The following is a 15,203-nucleotide window of genomic DNA, read 5'->3' as shown; positions in this document are numbered from 1 at the left end:
TCCCACCGCCCTGTCCTCGCCGCCTACTCATGCCCTCCCCCTACCCGCACCGCGGTTGGACGCATCCCCAAGAAAGTTTTTCTTTTTCAAGGCATTTCAATTTGCATTCTCTAATTTTAATTAAAATATTAACAATTATAAGGATGATATTTAAAGCTTTATGTAATATATTTAAAAATATAAATTAATATCTCTAATTATATTAAAAAATATACTTAATGAATTTTTTAGGCAATGTCCAGTCACAATTTGCATTCCCATCTCCTTACTTTAGAGTGAGATAATCTTGGAATTTTATTTCTATCTTTCATATTTTAATAATAAAAAAATTAAAAATATTTTTAAAATAAGGTTATCGTAATCAATTATTACAATTAATTAATAAATATTGTTTCCATCACCCAATATTCTTTTTCAATTTAGTCCGTCCCACGAGAATATGTAATCCCCAATTTTAGAAATTATTTTCTCTCTATTAGGGTGAGACTCATTCTCCATAGGGGTGATAAACGGTCGGTTAACCGACCCTAAAAAATGTTCAAAAAACTTACCAGAATTGACCCGATCCTCTTTTTCGATTACTTAACTAACAGACTCGATTATCGGTTATAACCGAAATAACCAAATGATTCAAATTCCAACACTTCAACTTTTAAATTTTCACTTTTCATCTACTATTATTATTATTAGTCCCTCCAAAATAATATGGACATTTGGGACGACTCGAGAATTAATGCATAATTGGTAAAGTAAGAAAGATGATGAGAAGAGTAGTTAAAATAGTGTTAGTGCATATTGAGACTCGTATTATTGTTAGTGTTTAACGGTGGGTCTTAGTAGTATAAGTTATAAATAAATTGATTTATATGGGTAATAAGTTTGGGAGAATTTTCCATAAATGGAAATGAGATAATTTTGTGGGACGGACGAAAAAAAAATTGTCTTTATATTTATAGGACGGAGGGAGTATACATAAATTTATTTAGGCATTTCAAAAGTTTAAACTTTTTTTAGGAAGTAAGACAGGAGATAAATACTCCAACGACTCAATTTTCCCGCCATCAGCCAACACTGATTCCCTCCAAAACCAGTTCCCTCTCTTTTCTCTTTTATCTCTCAAACCCTAATTTCATTGCTTCCGAGCTCAGCTAAAGGCGTAAAACCAGTAACCACGTGAACATTCAAAGCTGCAAATTGAGAATGACGGCATTAGAGGAGTCTTCTGTGAGGGAATCGTTAACATCCGGCAAGCCTCATTCTCGTAAGAGGCAGAAAAGCAGCCGATCATCGCCCAATTCCGACTCATCTGCTCCCGCGGCGGAATCAGTGGACGTGAATTGCCTCAGTGCTTCTCGGATTCTGTTGACTAAAGATCTTAGGCATAAGAGGGTTTTCAGTCCAGCCGTCGATTCAGAATTCGAGGAGGAAAATGAAGAGCAGAGCAAGTTGCTGAAGGGTTTCGTTTCGAGCGCGGCCCCTGATTTCGATGTGAAGGAGTACAAGCTTGGTAAATCTAGGTTCGCGAGATCGGAGGTGGGGGATGAAAGGATTGATGGGGCAAATGATCTGAAATTGGAAGATCGGACAATTCCTCTTCCCAAAATGAAAATGGTAAAATATTTGCTCATGATCGTCTTGATTATATGTTTGTCCGTCTAGTCTGGATTTCTTTTAGTGATAAAATGTGGTGATGAATTTTTTTGGTTCAATTTCTAGGCTCCTAATGGTTGTCAGAGGAAGAAGGTTTTCAGGACTCCGAATTCATTCAGCTATAGAAGATTGCTTCCGCATTTGATGGATATTGTCAACAATACATCTAGTAAGCACTTGCTCAGCTGTAGTTCTGATTATATATACAATGTTCAGATTTAGGCAAATCTTTAGGAACTTTCTTTATTGATTGTTGAATAATCATCATGTAGGTGTTTCTAAATTTGAATTAGTGGATGCTGGAAGTCCGTCTAGATTTCGAGAGCTGGATGGTGTCAGTTTTGAACCGAGGTCTGTTGCTGAGAATAGATTTGCAATTGAAACTGAGTGTGTTGCTTCTGAGTTTAATAATGATGCAAGAGAAACCCCTGCAAAAGTTTCCAACATTCAGCTAGATTTGAGTGGTGAGGGTAATGAACCGGATCGGGCTGCAGAAATCATTGGGCTGCAAAAAGAGAAGGAAAATGGACATCAGAATAACATGAATGGAGTTGATGATGCATCAGTAGAAGGATGCATCCAGACAACTCCTCCTGATCCTGGTATCCTTGTCAATACAGAGGCCGGTCATGGCAGAGAATCAGCGGATGCTAAGACTAACCAGACATTCATTGGGTTGTCAGTTATCAGAGAGAAGGGCAGCAGTGCCGCCTCGAAGCAGTGTCCGGATACCAAATGTGACGCCAAATTGATGAACAAAATGGTAATTTCATTTGGTGAATTAATGCCTTCCAACAATCTAGTTTATAGAAGAAACAATAGTTTACTCATGCATTTTCAATGAGCTTGCTGGAAGGTTTGGGTACACTAGATATTGCATATGTGGTGTATATCTTTATTAATGTCAGTTTGCTTTCACCCAGGCTCTGAATCCATGTTCCCGACTGAGGCTCATCGGGAACCACCCCAGGTCAGTCAGTTACAGAAGACTGCTTCCGTTTCTGATGGACATATCCAAAGCTGATTCATGTAAGTAAAAAGTGATGCTAGAAATATCACTGACCTGATAAGAAATACTTTAGATTTCTTCATGTAATAATAATCTCTCTTGCATAGGTACCACAGCAAAGCTTCCAAAAAGATTGCCTCGGGTTATTTCAGAAGAAGATAAACATCCAGCTCCTGCTGCTACTGCTGAACACAATTTTGTGAATAATGCTCCAAAGGAGAAAATCTGCAAAAAATTATATGCTGAAGATAGAATCCAAACTGCCTCAGATGGGTCATCTCCTTGTAGTAATAGTAATCTGGTTTCATCGAATCCAGAGTTATCTGCCACCAATTATTCATCAAATATTGATCCTAGGTCAGTTAATTCTGAAAGTCTTCCTGATCTAGGCATGGCGAATGAAGAAAATTCACAAAGTAAAAGTGGTAGGGCAAAGTTACAACTAGATCTTGGATCAAAAGAGACTACTTCAGTCGCAGAACCATCATTGCTTGTCAGCTATATTCAGACCAAGCAATGTACTTTTGAAGAGACTAAGTTAGTTGAGAAACAAAATATGTGCTTGAGTGTGGGATTAGAACATCACAATCATAATATCGGTTCAAGTGAAATAGTTAACTTGAAGCAACACTCATCCCAAATCAACAAATTGGATCATTTAGATGCTTTGGTTTCTCCGAACAGGCCTTTCAAGGGAATACTTAAGAGAAATCGTCGAGGATGTAGAGGGTTATGTAATTGTTTAAATTGTGTTTCTTTTCGTCTTCATGCTGAAAGAGCATTTGAGTTTTCAAGGAACCAGTTGCAAGATGCGGAAGAAGTTGCATCACAGTTGATGAACGAACTAGCAAATGTTCGTCTTTTATTGGAGAAATCCATCATTGAAAAAGATGATTCTGCTAGCATCCGACCCTGTCCGGTATGTCTGTTTCTGTACAAATACCTGGATACATGTTATTTTTTTCAACTGTTTAGATGAGCTTATTTTACTATTTAACGTAGGAGATGCTATCCTGGTCTTCTAGAACTGTAGGAGATAAAAGATTTAGCATTTTGGGTCATGTTATATGGAGTGCTTATGTTTGTTGATTCCTCTTATTTGCACCTTACTGTCTAGCTCTCATGCCTTGTGAAATATGTTGGGGTGGGAGTATCACCTTCTTCTCCGTTATTGAGAATTTCAAGTCTACCTTCTTATGTCTTTATGAAGGTTCTTATTAAAGAAGCGTGCGATAGAGCAATTGAAGCAGAAATTCTGGCAAAGGCACATCTTGGTGAATTGAACAAGGATCTTAGTGTTCATTGCAGAATCCCAGTATGTATATTCTTCATAGATCCACCATTTCAAATGTTGTCATTAATTTTAAAAGGTAGATGCACACAGACAAGTTTCTTATTCTTATTTATCAAATACAGGACTTGCTACAGCCCAAGGTATCTTTTGCTCACAGCAATCAATACAGGGAAATATAGAACTCATCAAGTAGCTCAGAAGGTTCTAACAGAACCAATGTGTTGGTAGCTGTATATGAGCTAATTGTTTCTGCGTCATGATTCAGAGTGGTCGTGTTTGCTCAAACGTGCCTCTTCTATCTACAATGTATAGAGTAGTCTGCCTTTGAAGCATATTTGCAACCTTTGATTTATGTATCCAATTGAGGCATTAGTGTGATCTTAGCATCCCATTACATTCTAGATGAGTTATGTACATGCGTTACACGTTATATATAATGAACTGTTCAAGTGAGTATTTGCGTTACTGCTTAATTTTGCATCACTGCTTATTTTCGTCTGAACTTCAATCTTTATATGCCTCTTGTTTAGGAGTAGCATTGATTCTAGACACGTAGCAAGGTAAAAAACATATAACCATTTTATTTGCATCTGTCTAACGGAACATGCAATACTAATACAAAGAAACAGAAAGATTAGGGAAGAAAAAATCTGAAATGCACAGTAATAAACTCCATAGCCTTGTCGAAGATGGTTGATCATTGCCTGCACTCTGCAGGGAAGCCATGAGGGAATCTTCTATAGTCAGTGCAATAGTTATAGATCATGAAATTCTTCTGAACCCATCTTAGCCTTCTCCAGCTGTAGGCGTCGAGCTCATTATTCTGCCATGCCCCTTTGGAGCCGCTGGTTTGTGCATTGAAGTTACGGTAGTAGGCTGTGAAGGGCGCCCTCGACCAGTCCGTCTTCACCAGCCCACCCCTCGTTGCCCAGTCATCCGCATTCCACAGGCTCGAGTAGATCCTCATCGGCTGGTTCTTTGGGTAAGGAACGCCTTTCGACTCACTGTTCTTGAACACCCTTATCGGAGTATTGTCCACCAGGAATCTGATATAGGAAGATTTGATCAGTTGATTCAATAGCTATTATTTTCTTGAAATTAGTGTGAATATAAATCATGTGCTTACACAATATGCTGGATATTCCATATGATGGAATAGGTGTGGAAGTTTTTGGTTGGATCGAACCAGAGATGGAACTGTTGCTCTCTGTTTCCTTTGCCTTGTGTGAAGACATTGGTGTGGAGGGTGTACGGTTCACCCGTTGAGTTTCCCAAAAACTCGAAGTCGATTTCGTCGTGGGTCGGCCCTTGAGAAGATAACTGCAACCACGAAAAGTATATTTCTCAGAGGGCGTTAACTTTAAGTGATAGGATGCGAAGAATATAAGCCACTTTGTCAAAAAAATAAATTCCTAAGTTGATATGTGGGGATAGGAGACTATGGGAATATGTATAGAAAAGCTGTGGAGTATATTCTCCTAATCACAACTTGATAAATTGTCACGGAGGGCAAAAGTTGGATGCTCGTGATGCATGGAAAAAGTGTCGCTTCGGGCGTGAGATATTCTAAAAAGGAAAACGCGTCACTTTGAATGAAACGGTACGTACGTAATAAGCAGTAACAGTGCCAGCAGAGTTGCCAGCAACAAGCTTGAGCTGCATATCAATCCTCCCAAACAAGTACTCCTTCTTCGACTGAAATCCAGACCCGGAAACCTTGTCGAGCGACAGCGACAGAAGCTGCCCACTGCCGTAGATCTTGGCGCGGCCACTGCCCCAGGTCAAGTCGAAATCTTGGTAGAAGTTACCTGCATTTGCTACTCTGCAAACAAGAATAATCAACAGCACTAAAGTGCTGAGGATGTTAGAGGCCATGCTTGTTTCTTTTCTTTACTTGATTATGATTTATGAGTGTGATGACTTTGAATTTCAAAGTGGGGTGTATATATATAGAGGTGAGGGGTGGGGTGGGGTGGGGTGGGGGTCTGTTCATTATGGAAAGAGTGGAATACTTGTGAGTGGGAGATGGGATGGGAAGGGATGGGAGGAGAGGTGAAGCTGGTGCCAGCTTTGAATAATGAAAGCTGGAGGTTCTACTTTCACTTTTTTTTGTCATTTGGTTGGCTACTTTCAAAAATATTTGGCCACTTGCGCTTTTAATTCTTACTACTATCATTTTTGAATTTGAGAAGATATTAATGACGGATTTAGAAAACGGAACTTGTGGGACTGGAGGTACTATGTATGGAGTCGATGCTAGCTCAAGAAGCTGACGGACGACCCTGCTCTATCGACTACCTTCGTCTATCTTTGGATGAGATAGGTTATGGGCGAACAAAAGAAAAATTGATGGTTGCAACTCTTATGAAGTACTTTTAACATTTTCTTTTTCTCTGAAACTCATATTTTGCAACGAAGTTTCTTTGTTCTTTCCTTCTTTATACATTTTCAGCTCTTCATCGTCCTATAACTTCTTGCAAATTGGCCTTCATAGCATTAACATAGCGAAGAATGAATATAATTTTTAACAATTTGGTCTTCAATAGTACTCCCTCCGTCCCAATAAATATGAAACGTTTGCTTTTCAGCACAAGATTTTATGTAATATTATTTTATGAGTTAAAGAAGAGAGAGTAAAGTAAGAGAGAGGGAAAAGTAGAGATAAAGTTATTTCTATTTTAAGAAACATTTCATTTTTAATGGGACAACACAAAAAGGAAAACGTTTCATTTCTAGTGGAACAGATAGAGTATCAAACTTAGGTAGGATTGAATATAGTTTTCAACAATTTTACCTTTAGTAGCATCAACTTAATAGTACCTAAAATATAAAGCAATTTCAACATTACAAAACTAAAATATGAAGAAATTTGTAGAAACTCACAAATTAAATTGGCAGTTTGCAACATATCTTATTACACTTTTCATATATTGTGATCACGGGTACTTGAATTCAAAATTCCATCAAATTGTACTTAATAATAACTTAGAATGCATGTGAAGAGTAGAAAGGTAGATTCCACCTACGATTCTCTTCTATTGGATGCCAACCAGACTATGTACATATTTTGGGATCACATATTTATGAAAATGAACCGTTGCCATTGAAGTGATGCTCATGTATTTCCAACTTTTTTATCTACTCTAGCAATAAATCCTCTTCAATGTTCAATAACAACCTACCATGTTTTCTCTTAACTTAACTTAACATAACAATGCATAATATTTTTGGTGTGGGCTTTCATTATTTTAATTTTAAACTAGATTAGCATAATTAGATTTAATCCAAATGTTATAAACTTTTACATTCCATCCAAATCTATAATTCAATCATTTTAAAATGAAATATTTCAATTTTAGAATAAAAAGTTCAAAGTAGAGAAGTTAGCTCTAGATGAAAACAGAAGGTTCGAATTCCATTCACACATTAGAGTGTAGAAGCTTCCAACAAAAACTAGCAACCTGTGATCTTCAGACTTTACTCCCCTAAAATGACTAGCTGTATTTTTTAAAAATTGCTATTTTTTATATAAAAAATTTAGCTTTATTCTTATCCTTATCTCTAAAGGATAGACATCATCAAAGATTATTGTACTCCTCAATTATCGTTCATATTTGTCAAAACAAAATAAAATCACACTATTTGAACTCAATTGAACAGAAAATACATTTCTACTTTAGGCTTTAACCAAACACTCACACTGGAATTAAAAAAATTAGTGGAATAGAGGTCTCACTTGTATATATTAATTTTAATGAAATGTGAGTGGAATGAATTAGTGGAAGGTGGGGTCCTATTATCATTTATGGTAAAAGTGAACCAGGACTCTTATTCGCGAACGGAGGGAGTATCACTTTTTGTGTATAATTCCAGTGAAAGCATGCCATGACAAGTTCCGGACAACCAACATAAAAAGGGCTAAAATCACCTAGTAATATTAGGGTTGTTAAATTATGTACTAAAATATATGCAAGTTCATGCATTTGTTGGCTACACATAATAATATTAGGGATAGTTATAGATCTCTAACCTTTCTTTACTTTATTTTAAAACGATAATGAACTATAAAATGGTTTGGTTATAGACTTGTTCTAGCACCAAATATTTGACTATGATCACACACATAAACATGTGTTATCGAATTGGGATATCGAAAAAATGAAGCTACGACGTGAGAAACACATTTTACGGGCGAGCCTAGTCCAATTTAAATCGCCTTTTTCTAATAATCAAATGCATTTAACAATGAAATGAACTCGATAGTCTTCATTAGGCCCTAAAATGGCAAAAGATCATCCTAAAACATGCATTTCAAACTAGCAAATAAAACTTACCACTTCCGAGTAACAAAGTAACCAGTTCCAGAGTAGAAAATTTGGCAACCTTCCAACATAAAATCTCTAGATAGATGGTATTTTGCAGATGAACTGACGATCAATTTTGTCGAGCTGGAGTACTTGAAACCTCGAAACCAGGAGGAATGAAAACTACATCGTCCCATGATGACACTGTGGTAGCCTGGAAAGAAATTCACTTTGATTATAAGAGGCATCCATAATCGACCATAACATTGATTCATGATGGGAAGGATATGAGATAAGGTCCGGTGTGAACTCCTCACCTTCATTCCATGAATTATATCCTCAAGAACAGCAACCTATGACATAAACCAACGAATGAGAACAAGCCACTACTGGCTAAAGGTTTTGATAATGCGGGTATTCAGAGGAAACGGTAATTTGGATACTGAAACCTGTATGTCCCCTCGCCTCAAGCTGGGATTCACCTGCTTCTGATCACGTGAAGCTCTCGAAAGTGACTTTTCTAGATCCTCCTAAACATTTCATAAAGCAGAAGAATGTTAAATGTAATCAAAGTGTAAAGAAACAGAAGAGTGGCTGAGTCGTCATTTTAAACCTTCCTGAAGAACACAGGACGATATGTCTTATTTTCGCTCCTCAAAACTAAGCTCTTCGACTGCAATAGACAGAGATATAAGCTCAGATGACAATAGACAGAGATATAAGCTCATAAGATTAAAATGATCCATCACATTCGGAAAGTTGACATTAGAGATGCAAGGAAAACAGATCAAGGACCCCCCCCCCCCCCCCCCCCCCATTAGCAGTCTTCAGGTAATACTCAACAAATAACACGATACACAACATAGTACTGGTTATCTTAACCGAGCAAAATATGTTTCACGATCAGCAGTTCATTTCAAGCAAAGCAAAGTACCCATTAGCTGATTGCAAACAACTTATCTTTAATCCATTGACAAGTTCGAGAATGAAAATAATATTCTAGATTACAACATTAAACAGGAAGTTCACATATTTCTCAAGATCAAGCGACATAAGAGGCGGGGCAACAAAGTCATCCTAGCTACGGATAAGCCTCTTAAGATGTTTACTTGCATAGTTATTCGGTGAAAGCTTCATAAACAAGGGGATTAAGCAATATGGTGTTAGAATGCTTAATAACTTCTGAACGCAATTTCAGCACAGAAATGGCAAAAAAAATTCACGAAGAGGTGAACAGTAACGAGACTCTAGCTGCTTCTGAATCTGGTAAGAAACCATTACAAATACAAGTATTTCCAAAATAATTGTGTAGAGCAAGATACAAAAAACTACACCCATTGACAGGAAATGCCCGAAAATTGGGCAGGCAAGGTATAGAACTGACTGCAATTTACATCTAATTTGTACTAAGAAAGAAAGGACTATAAGGGTTCACACTCTTGCAGCTCTTCCCTGCACCTTAGGTCAATGTTCCAGACAAGAGTGAACCTCAACGAGCACAGAATGAGATTAGAATTAAAGACATGTTAAAGACAGGAAAGATTGTGGATAAGCACAGACAAAATAGAAATACAAGATATACAGTAGCATATGCAGTACATAGACATTGAAGAAACAAAATGATTTACGAAATGTTGGGTCAAGAACATGATTAGAGTAGTGCTTAGATGGTTGGGCATGTCTAGTACGAGAGGCTCTCTAATGTAAATAGGGATCATTATGATGGATGGATTTGACTTGAAAAGGAAATGTTCTACACTTAAAAGGTATTGATTCTTACAAAATTACAGAAACGAAATCTTAGTTTGAAGTTTTCGGGAAGTAAAATGACCAGGTAAACAGGACATAATTGCAGAAATGAGGATTGTAATAGTTTCAGAATGTAGAAACAAGCTTGAAGTTGAATGAACCTGGAAAACTGGGACCCCACGGAAGCTTTCCTCATCCACACCAACCCTTTTCCTCTCCTACATACAGCGAGCGCAGAGATCAATTCAGTCATGGAAAGTAAATAAACATGCAAACCCTATCTTCCATTTGTAAATATCACCATCTTGAGCAAACAATATCTTATTAGAATGAGTAGCAACTTCGATCAATGGATTAAACAAAGATCACAGACGGAGGAAAAGCTGAAGATGATATGGCAGAGCCTAATGTGAAAAAAGAATCAGCTTAAACAATCAAGGAATCAAGATTCAAAGCAATACTATCAAGTTTCTTTTGAATCATTCCATCCATACAAATAGTCAACATTCAAAACAATTAATAACTTAATATAAAAGGTGTACAAAGCTAAGTGTATATAACTCGTGATCCTCTCGAAAATATCATATAGCCATACAGCCAAGACTAACCTGCAATGCATTCTTTATCTGAGAAGCCTCGGGTAACAATCTTAAAGCCACCCCATTAACTTTAAGATCAAAAACCTGAAACCACCATTTTCCAATCACTCATAGGCAAAGCTAAACCAATAACTGAAAACACTAACCACAACGAATGCATAAAAAAAATTCTTCAAGTTCATATAATCGCAGTGGCAATATCAAAATTCAACATTAACAATGAATTAGTCAGTTAAAAAGCATGAATCGTGTATAACTAAGCCACCAATTTTACATAATTGAACCTCTATGAAACCAGGTATTGAAATCCGCAATGCATTATTCTAAGCCAACAACATGCTCGATGAAATGCCTAAACGAGTATTTCATCACAGAAATGAAAGAGCCGGCGATTCATACCTTGCTTAGAGCAACAGGAACAACTTGTGAGCCAGAACTCATAGAAGAATCAACAGACTTCATATGCTTAAGGAGAGCTTCGGCGTCGGCTTCGGTGAAGAAGAACAAACCGAGATCTTTACGCGATTGAGTGCCCGAAACCAAGACAAATTCCTCAGAGCCGTTGCTCAGGGCGTACACCGGCACTCCAGCGAGCCGCTCCTCGATTGCTTCCTGTGACATTGCGCAATTCTTAGGAGTTAGGTCACTATTATTGCTAGGGGGATTGAATTTGCTCTGAAGCGTGTTGTTATCGTCGGAAATTTTGGCAAAGAAAGGGTTTCTGAGAGGGGGATTGGTCTGCATATTGTTAAAGAAGGTCGAGAACTGATTCTGTAGCGATGTGACGGCCTGCTGGAAGAGCAGCTGGGGCGACGGCGGCGGAGCCGCCGGCTGCCGGCCGTCTTTGGGTTTAAAGAAATTCATGGGTTTGGTGTTTGTGGGTTTTTGAGAAATGAGGTTTTTCCTCAAGGCACAATCAGAATGAAAATGCTGAAAATTAGGATATGTTTTTTTGTTTTTTCCTAAAATAATTTCCATTTTCGACTATATTCTTATTACAAGGTGAGTTGTTGTCGATGTTAACTTACCTAATCGGTTGCCAACTTCCCTGTCGCCATCTAAAGAATCTTATTGAGTATGTGATGACCTCCTGCGTTTCACGGCCTTGACGTCAGGGCTCACCAACGGCATAGGATAAGTGATTGCAGAAGAGAAGAATGTGGTAGAAGATGGCGCAGAAGGAGATAAAGTGAAAAGGACCTCAATGTTGATGGATGATGATTTGAGCTAAATCTTACTATGAACTTTTGAACCCTAGTTTCTCTTATGAGATTTAATGTGATTTGGTAGTGAGTGTCAAGATTTCATAGTTTTTGCCTGTTTCTTGTACTTGTGACAACGATGATTTTACATGTATTGTACTTTTTAAGAAGTGATTATGCCGATATGTTATGCTTGTGTTGGCAATCAAACGGTGATGATATTAGAAAAACTATCAAATCTAAAAAAAACAAATCTTCGTACATGATAAGCATTACTGTTTACAAAAACATAGCTACGTCTGCATACATCTTGAACGATACTCCTTGAACTTGATTTTAATCTTCAATTTTACAAAATAAAAACATGAGTCATCCTTCTTCTACTTTGCTAAATTCCAAGCAATGCAAATTGATCCACCAACTCTTCTTAGTGAGATGGATAGTTCAAAAATTCAATCTCCTTCGCCACATTACTTCACTGCATTATTTTCATGCGTATAAACAATGCGCTCTTCTTACCAGATCATGTGATACTACATCCATCCCTCAAATTTTGACATACTTTGACCCGGCACGATATTTAAGAAATGTAATGGAAAGTGAGTTAAAAAAGTTGGTGGGATGTGGATCCTACTTTTAAAGTATTATTTTATAATTAAATGTGAGTATGAATGAGTTAGTGGAATATGGGGTCCACTACCAAAAATAGTAAAAGTGAAATGTGTCAAATTTTTAGGGACGCACCGAAATGATAAACTGTGTAAAAATTTGGGGGACGAGGGTAGTACATTCAAGTCAAATAGGAGATTATTTGCTCTTTTAAATGAATCTTTTTTTTCATGCAAGTGATTTGGTAGCTATTGTGGCCCTTAGAGCATCTCCAAGGGGAGAGGTAAATGGATAGGTAAACTAATATAACTACCATATTTACCTTTTCTTCATGAAAAATCATTCTCCAAGGGGAGAGGTATTTGAGAAGGTATTATACCTTTTTCCATTTTGAAGAGGTATCTTTACCTCTCCATCAATGGAGAGGTAAAATCATATAACCACCATATTTACCTTCTTTTCATAAAAAATCAATCTCCAAGGGAGAAGTATTTGATGAGGTATTGCTTTTTAATGCTTTTGTACTACTATTTTGTTTTTTTTAAAATAATATACCTTTCCATATACCTTTTATCCTTGGAGTTGATTGGATTTTAGAAAGGTATATTGCACTTTTTGAGAAGGTATAAATATGATATACCCTTTTCATTTACCTTCTCTCCTTGGAGTTGCTCTTATGATTCATACTTTGAAAGTTTGAATCATGCACTTTTGCAAGCTCATGAAAAACTTGTTTAAAGTCACGGGACATATATTGTGCAAATGATACCACTTCATTGACCGATTGATCAACATTATGATATGCTAATTCCAATTGTAAGTGCTTTGGATAACTCTGAACTATCCCAAATGTGACATTAGATGAATTGGAGCTGTTGCTGTAGGGTCTGTGTCCATTTCATGAATGAAGATAACAATTATCCCTTTGCAGGCTAGATTTTGGGTGTGAAGTTACATCACAACCACCCTTAGATTGTTACATTTAATTTGAAATAACGAGTTTTAGAAAACCACCCAAAATTAAACTCTAATCAAGTAAGCTAATGAATCATGAAAATGACGATTTAAAATGTTGCATATACTTGCTGAGCCCATAACTGGTGCACCACCACAAATTACAGCTCAAACAAAAAGCTAATTCAAAGACATAATTTGGTCTCTATTTTTCTGTCAAAACAAAGGAATTTGTCCATAACAAAGATGCATCTCTAGCATTCCTAACAATATAATCTTCATGTCATTACATCAACTTAAAGAAGATAAACGTCACGCCTGATGAAACTTTAACAGAAAATTCTCATCAACTAAAATGAAAACGAACCAAAAAGCAACACAACATCTCTAGTAAAAGAACCCAAGAACCTTTCCTCCAACGTTCTTCCTGCGGGCCTCTTCGTGATCCATGATCCCAGCAGATGTTGTCAGCACGATGTAACCAAACTGAAATCAACATTACCAAAGATTTTAACTCACAAGACATCATAATCTACAGTTATGTGGCAAACATTTTCTAAGAAAACTATTCTTTGAGATTGATTCATTGTAAATCAACCTGTCTAGATGGAAGAAGTCTTGCAGTCCAGGGCTCGATTTCCTTGACGCCAACATCAAAACGGGGACTGATAACACCGCACTTGTTGAGCCTTCCGTTCAGCTCAACAACAATTTTGCCGGATCTGTGGTCATCGACAAATTCAAACTCACCAATGTATCCTGTTTACATCAATTCACATGAGAAACCAGCTGTTGAAATAGTGGGACATCAAAAAACTGGCATTTAACTAAGGGGAAGAACGCACCGTGCTTCTGCATAACCAGAAGAAACTTGACAATCACTTTCGACGAAGGCCTGATCATGACCTGCCTTTTCCCCCTCTTCTCAGCATTATACATGCTCTTCAAGGCATCATTCAACACACTGACTCTCACCATCTTACAAGTTGAGCTGATTTAAAACAAAATTTTGCATCAAACACTGTACAGCTCAGAAAGATTAAATCTATGAAGTATCAAACTAATTCGATAATGAAAAAAGCTGAATTTGATTAAGAATGTTGAAAAATACAAATGCATCACAAAAAAATCATAAATTAGACTAGAACAAACAGAATATAGAACAGTAAAATATACATCATGAACTCGCTAATTCCGCACATACATTAACACAAGAAGCAGATATCAAAATCTTCGATAGATTAATAAATTATGCTGATAAATCAATCAACCATATAAAGTCTCAGAACTATCTCTCACAAAGCTGAATTTGTGCAACATAGAGTTATAAATCGTAATCAATTTGTTTATCCCCCAATTTGCAGGTAAATCTCGGATTGTTTCGATGCATAAGCAATGAAGCGAGGAAACAAAATCAATGGTAGAAATGCTGTAAAACGAAGCCAATCTAGAAACTTGAACACCTTACCTGCTAAACCGGCGGCGGCAGCGGCAGCGGCGGAGGCAGAGGCGTGAGGAGATGGAGTAAAACAAGAAGAATTTGTAGGGTTTGGGATTTATAAAGACGCCGCCGCGGAGGTGCTGAAGCACTGAACCCTAGTTTTTCCTTATTTTCGAATTTATTATTTTAATTATAATATATAGTATAATCTGATTATTTTTCATTCCTATCCAATTTTTACAATGTTTTCAAATCTTATAGTAGTAGTATATTGATTTTATATTTAATTTTTTAAACTTTTATCAAATTTATTCCTCCATGATTCAATGTTCGGTATCATATTACATGAAAACAATGTCAAATTAAAATTTGGTGATAAAAAAAATTAGCTA

General features: G+C 36.9%; 4 protein-coding genes across 4 annotated transcripts; 1 reads left to right on the top strand and 3 right to left on the bottom strand.

The window, feature by feature from the left end:
- The first annotated feature begins 1,085 nt into the window (after nucleotides 1-1,085).
- On the top strand, nucleotides 1,086-4,409 carry LOC125202060 (uncharacterized). The gene is made up of 7 exons (XM_048100380.2): nucleotides 1,086-1,611; nucleotides 1,717-1,819; nucleotides 1,923-2,413; nucleotides 2,574-2,679; nucleotides 2,767-3,578; nucleotides 3,870-3,974; nucleotides 4,076-4,409. Exons 1-7 carry the CDS (start codon nucleotides 1,201-1,203, stop codon nucleotides 4,130-4,132), a joined length of 2,085 nt encoding a protein of 694 aa, XP_047956337.2. The 5' UTR covers nucleotides 1,086-1,200; the 3' UTR covers nucleotides 4,133-4,409.
- Nucleotides 4,410-4,514: 105 nt separating this feature from the next.
- XTH16 (xyloglucan endotransglucosylase/hydrolase 16) lies at nucleotides 4,515-5,876 on the bottom strand. Its single transcript, XM_048100383.2, has 3 exons — nucleotides 5,562-5,876; nucleotides 5,080-5,273; nucleotides 4,515-4,999 (listed from the first exon to the last, which is right to left on the bottom strand). The coding sequence occupies exons 1-3, from the start codon at nucleotides 5,826-5,828 to the stop codon at nucleotides 4,651-4,653; spliced, it is 810 nt and encodes a 269-aa protein (XP_047956340.2). The 5' UTR covers nucleotides 5,829-5,876; the 3' UTR covers nucleotides 4,515-4,650.
- A 2,315-nt stretch (nucleotides 5,877-8,191) lies between these two features.
- On the bottom strand, nucleotides 8,192-11,504 carry TIC22-III (Tic22-like family protein). Its single transcript, XM_048100381.2, has 7 exons — nucleotides 11,005-11,504; nucleotides 10,615-10,689; nucleotides 10,168-10,224; nucleotides 8,871-8,930; nucleotides 8,707-8,787; nucleotides 8,575-8,610; nucleotides 8,192-8,471 (listed from the first exon to the last, which is right to left on the bottom strand). Exons 1-7 carry the CDS (start codon nucleotides 11,467-11,469, stop codon nucleotides 8,388-8,390), a joined length of 858 nt encoding a protein of 285 aa, XP_047956338.2. The 5' UTR covers nucleotides 11,470-11,504; the 3' UTR covers nucleotides 8,192-8,387.
- Nucleotides 11,505-13,554: 2,050 nt separating this feature from the next.
- Nucleotides 13,555-14,971, bottom strand: LOC125202063 (small ribosomal subunit protein uS8-like). The gene is made up of 4 exons (XM_048100384.2): nucleotides 14,839-14,971; nucleotides 14,216-14,361; nucleotides 13,969-14,129; nucleotides 13,555-13,856 (listed from the first exon to the last, which is right to left on the bottom strand). Exons 2-4 carry the CDS (start codon nucleotides 14,346-14,348, stop codon nucleotides 13,758-13,760), a joined length of 393 nt encoding a protein of 130 aa, XP_047956341.1. The 5' UTR covers nucleotides 14,349-14,361; nucleotides 14,839-14,971; the 3' UTR covers nucleotides 13,555-13,757.
- Between the last annotated feature and the right edge of the window lie 232 nt (nucleotides 14,972-15,203).

This window comes from Salvia hispanica, chromosome 2 (genome assembly GCF_029641045.1).
Source record: "Salvia hispanica isolate PSC_SH4W2 chromosome 2, Shi_PSC_v1, whole genome shotgun sequence".
Taxonomy (NCBI): domain Eukaryota; kingdom Viridiplantae; phylum Streptophyta; class Magnoliopsida; order Lamiales; family Lamiaceae; genus Salvia; species Salvia hispanica.
This window is presented reverse-complemented; position numbering and strand designations above follow the sequence as displayed.

Bases quoted from the DNA above. Each gene is read 5' to 3' on its own strand.
- LOC125202060 (XM_048100380.2), top strand. From the start codon at position 1,201: ATGACGGCATTAGAGGAGTCTTCTGTGAGGGAATCGTTAACATCCGGC. The intron at 1,612-1,716 runs GTAAAATATTTG...TTCAATTTCTAG, and splicing joins CTCTTCCCAAAATGAAAATG to GCTCCTAATGGTTGTCAGAG. The intron at 2,680-2,766 runs GTAAGTAAAAAG...TCTCTTGCATAG, and splicing joins CATATCCAAAGCTGATTCAT to GTACCACAGCAAAGCTTCCA.
- XTH16 (XM_048100383.2), bottom strand. From the start codon at position 5,828: ATGGCCTCTAACATCCTCAGCACTTTAGTGCTGTTGATTATTCTTGTT. The intron at 5,274-5,561 runs GTACGTACCGTT...TCGTGGTTGCAG, and splicing joins GCACTGTTACTGCTTATTAC to TTATCTTCTCAAGGGCCGAC. The intron at 5,000-5,079 runs GTAAGCACATGA...TTCCTATATCAG, and splicing joins TGGAATATCCAGCATATTGT to ATTCCTGGTGGACAATACTC.
- TIC22-III (XM_048100381.2), bottom strand. From the start codon at position 11,469: ATGAATTTCTTTAAACCCAAAGACGGCCGGCAGCCGGCGGCTCCGCCG. The intron at 10,690-11,004 runs GTATGAATCGCC...TGGTGGTTTCAG, and splicing joins TTCCTGTTGCTCTAAGCAAG to GTTTTTGATCTTAAAGTTAA. The intron at 8,472-8,574 runs GTGAGGAGTTCA...ATTTCTTTCCAG, and splicing joins ATATAATTCATGGAATGAAG to GCTACCACAGTGTCATCATG.
- LOC125202063 (XM_048100384.2), bottom strand. From the start codon at position 14,348: ATGGTGAGAGTCAGTGTGTTGAATGATGCCTTGAAGAGCATGTATAAT. The intron at 14,130-14,215 runs GTGCGTTCTTCC...TGATGTAAACAG, and splicing joins TCTGGTTATGCAGAAGCACG to GATACATTGGTGAGTTTGAA. The intron at 13,857-13,968 runs GTTGATTTACAA...TGTTGATTTCAG, and splicing joins GACTTCTTCCATCTAGACAG to TTTGGTTACATCGTGCTGAC.